This window comes from Mesitornis unicolor, unplaced genomic scaffold (genome assembly GCF_000695765.1).
Source record: "Mesitornis unicolor isolate BGI_N332 unplaced genomic scaffold, ASM69576v1 scaffold14737, whole genome shotgun sequence".
NCBI lineage: Eukaryota > Metazoa > Chordata > Aves > Mesitornithiformes > Mesitornithidae > Mesitornis > Mesitornis unicolor.
In genome coordinates this window covers 1-2,880 of record NW_010195858.1, presented here as the reverse complement: position 1 = coordinate 2,880, position 2,880 = coordinate 1, and the positions used below count along the sequence as shown (strand labels likewise).

The 2,880-nt window shown below is 48.7% G+C and overlaps 1 protein-coding gene across 1 annotated transcript; it reads right to left on the bottom strand.

Moving 5' to 3' along the window:
- Window positions 1-460: 460 nt before the first annotated feature.
- On the bottom strand, window positions 461-2,330 carry POLE3 (polymerase (DNA directed), epsilon 3, accessory subunit; the record flags this gene model as incomplete). The annotated part of the gene is made up of 3 exons (XM_010188269.1): window positions 461-681; window positions 1,418-1,536; window positions 2,245-2,330. Coding segments are annotated over 3 exons (366 nt in total), but the record flags the coding sequence as incomplete, so codon positions are not given.
- Between the last annotated feature and the right edge of the window lie 550 nt (window positions 2,331-2,880).

The window sequence follows — 2,880 nt, the reverse complement described above, 5'->3', positions numbered from 1 at the left end:
CAGCAGGAAGTGAAGGCACAGCCAGAAAGCAAGAAAATGAAGGAAAAACCCCAAATTAGTTGGATAAAAAGCTTCAACATTCAGCATCCAAGCCTCCTGACATTATCACGTGGACTCTAAACCCCAACGGTTTAATGATCTATTTGATTCAGCACCTGACTTGGTTTAACAAGCTTATTCCAGTCTCTCACGTTGTTCTCCTGGCCAGCTTCTGCACCGAGCATCCAACAGTTCTTCTTTCCTCTCTTTCTGAGCCAAACCAACATGAACAGCCCAGCACCGGTACTGTCCAGAACCTGGGGAGGGTGCCAGCCCCCATGCACGGGGAGGAGCGCTCCTTCCACGAGAAACACTTTAGCAGAGAGTCCTTTATGTACAAGTTAAAGCCAAAAAGGGGATGTGCCCCAGAGGAACAGTACAAAGCTCTACTGGAAACAAGAGGGGACACAGCAAGGTTGATTTACAGCGTTTATGGTCCTCTGAACAAAGCCCAGCCCCTGCATACGTCTCATCAGCAAGCTCAGTTGTCCACCTCTTCCTCATCATTTTGCTCTTCTTCCTCCATCCTTTCGTCATCATCATCGTTCTCTTCCTCTCGGCTCTTATCTTGCTCCTCGGAGTCTGCCTTCTTGTCTTTATCTTTCCTTGCCTCTTTCTTTCCTTTCTGTTCACGTCTGTAAACTAAAAAAAAAGAGAGAGAGAACGCTGAAAAATTACAAGCCAGTGTTTCCATGGCATGAACCGTACAGTGGCTGACATCCAACATCCACATGGGGAGCACTGAACCCCTAGCAGCAACTCACCCTACTCCTTGAGCTGTGCTGACCAGCTCCATAGGAAACTGGGGTAAGTTTCAGCAGAAATTAAATGCTGATAAACACGCAGGAGTTCACAGGTACAGGCAGCACCTATGACTTTGCTTAGATAAACATACAAGGGACTCCCTTGTATGAGACTTTCTCAATCCTCATCAGTTGTGAAATAACGTTATCCCAGTCCTGTTAAGGTGCACATTATTTATTCCCCAAGCAAACTGCTGGAGGATGCTGGGCAAAGAGAAGAGAAACAAGATGGACAGAAACTGGAACACAGGAGGTTCCACTTAAATTTGAGAAGAAACTTCTTCTCAGTGAGGGTGACAGAGCCCTGGCCCAGGCTGCCCAGAGAGGTTGTGGAGTCTCCTTCTCTGCAGACATTCAAAACCCGCCTGGACACCTTCCTGTGTAACCTCATCTGGGTGTTCCTGCTCTGGCAGGGGGATTGGACTGGATGAGCTTTTGAGGTCCCTTCCAATCCCTAACGGTCTGGGATTCTGTGATTCTGTGAAGACAGGCAAGGAAGTGTTGCTTGTCCAGGGTTCGAGGAAAACAGGACTTGGTGCTAGTGGGACTCCCTTGAGAGGAGCTGAGGACGGTACCTTCCAGGGATTCTTTCAAAGGGGCCACAAATCGCTGAAACTCCATCTCCTCCATGGCAGAGAGAACATCACTAGCGTTCAGCGTTTTCCTCTTCCCCTTCATGGCAAAGTTATTTGCACTGGTCAAAAACAAGAGAGAAAATCAGAGTTAATTGGTACTGTCATCCATTTAGTCTTGTTTATTAAAGTCACAATCAACTTAAAAAACCCCAAAACATCTCCTAAACATGCAGTTTTTTAAATCACTTACTAATATCAGTTTAAGATTCCTTCTTGTTTACATCGGCTGTTTGTGCTCTCACCTAGCTGCCTTCCTCACATTCATTTTCTGCTTGAACGCACCTTTCCTACAGCCAAGGGAAGGAGAAAGCCTGGGCTTCGAGGTGATGATTCCACAAAGCCGCACAAGTCTTTAACCCCGGCAGCACCTTCCAAGCCACCCCAAAGACGCTGCTGTGTCCTGTCACCAGCTCCGAGGCTGGCTTGCTTGGCTCACGCGTGCCACAAAGTAGCCACGTGCTGGGTAAAGTGAGCAAAGTGCTCTTGCCTTTGCCAGGAAGAGCCACGCAGCCACTTTCTGAGGCTAATGACAGTCTGGGACACCTCTTGTCCCTGGCGGGGTTGTGGGCATCTCCCTGTACAGAGCCAAGCTGCCTTCTCCACAGCTTGGTATGGGCAGTCCAAACCCAACGGCTGTGGTCTAAAGGTTGTTTTATTTATGTAACAGACAACATGGAAAAAAACTCTGGAAAAAAAATCTCCAGGCCAGCAGCAGAGAGGTGAATTATAACCAAGTGCACTGGTTAACAAACACAACAAATTCTTACCATGATGTTGCATACAGCACAAACACACTTGCTGCTCGCGATATCGCACTCCGAGCTTCTTTGGAAATGTTTACTCCATCAGGAAGCTGAAAAACAAATTCAACTTTTATCAGCAGCTGCTATAAATGACTGAAACTTCCATCACTCGTATGGCAGTCCCATTAAGGCGTTCAGAGGGCTCAGCACGATTGGAAATTAGACATTTGGGTTGTGTTCTCTCCAATGCAGTAAACTGCACAGATGCCAAGCGACTCCTGGGTCTGTGGCAGGTCCAGCCACCACCTCTGGAGCAATAAATTAATCTGACACAGCCCAATCCCTTGCCACATCCTGATCCATCCAGCACCGTCTCAGAGCACAACAAACACATCATTACATTAATGGCTGGGGATTAGTACAGATTTTTATACAGACGGGGAACTGCTTCTGCTCTGATTTTGGGTCCTGGTTCAGCCCCACAGGGAAACTTTTTAAGACTCGGGACTCTACTGCGGCCTCCTGGCACCCGAAGGCCGCAGCAAGAGCCCGGCTCCTCGCCGGCGGCCTTAGGCCACACCGCGGGCGGCCTCAGGGAGGCTCCGCTCAGGGCTCGGCCTTGTTTTGGGCAACAAACCCTGAGAACACCGCAGACCCTGC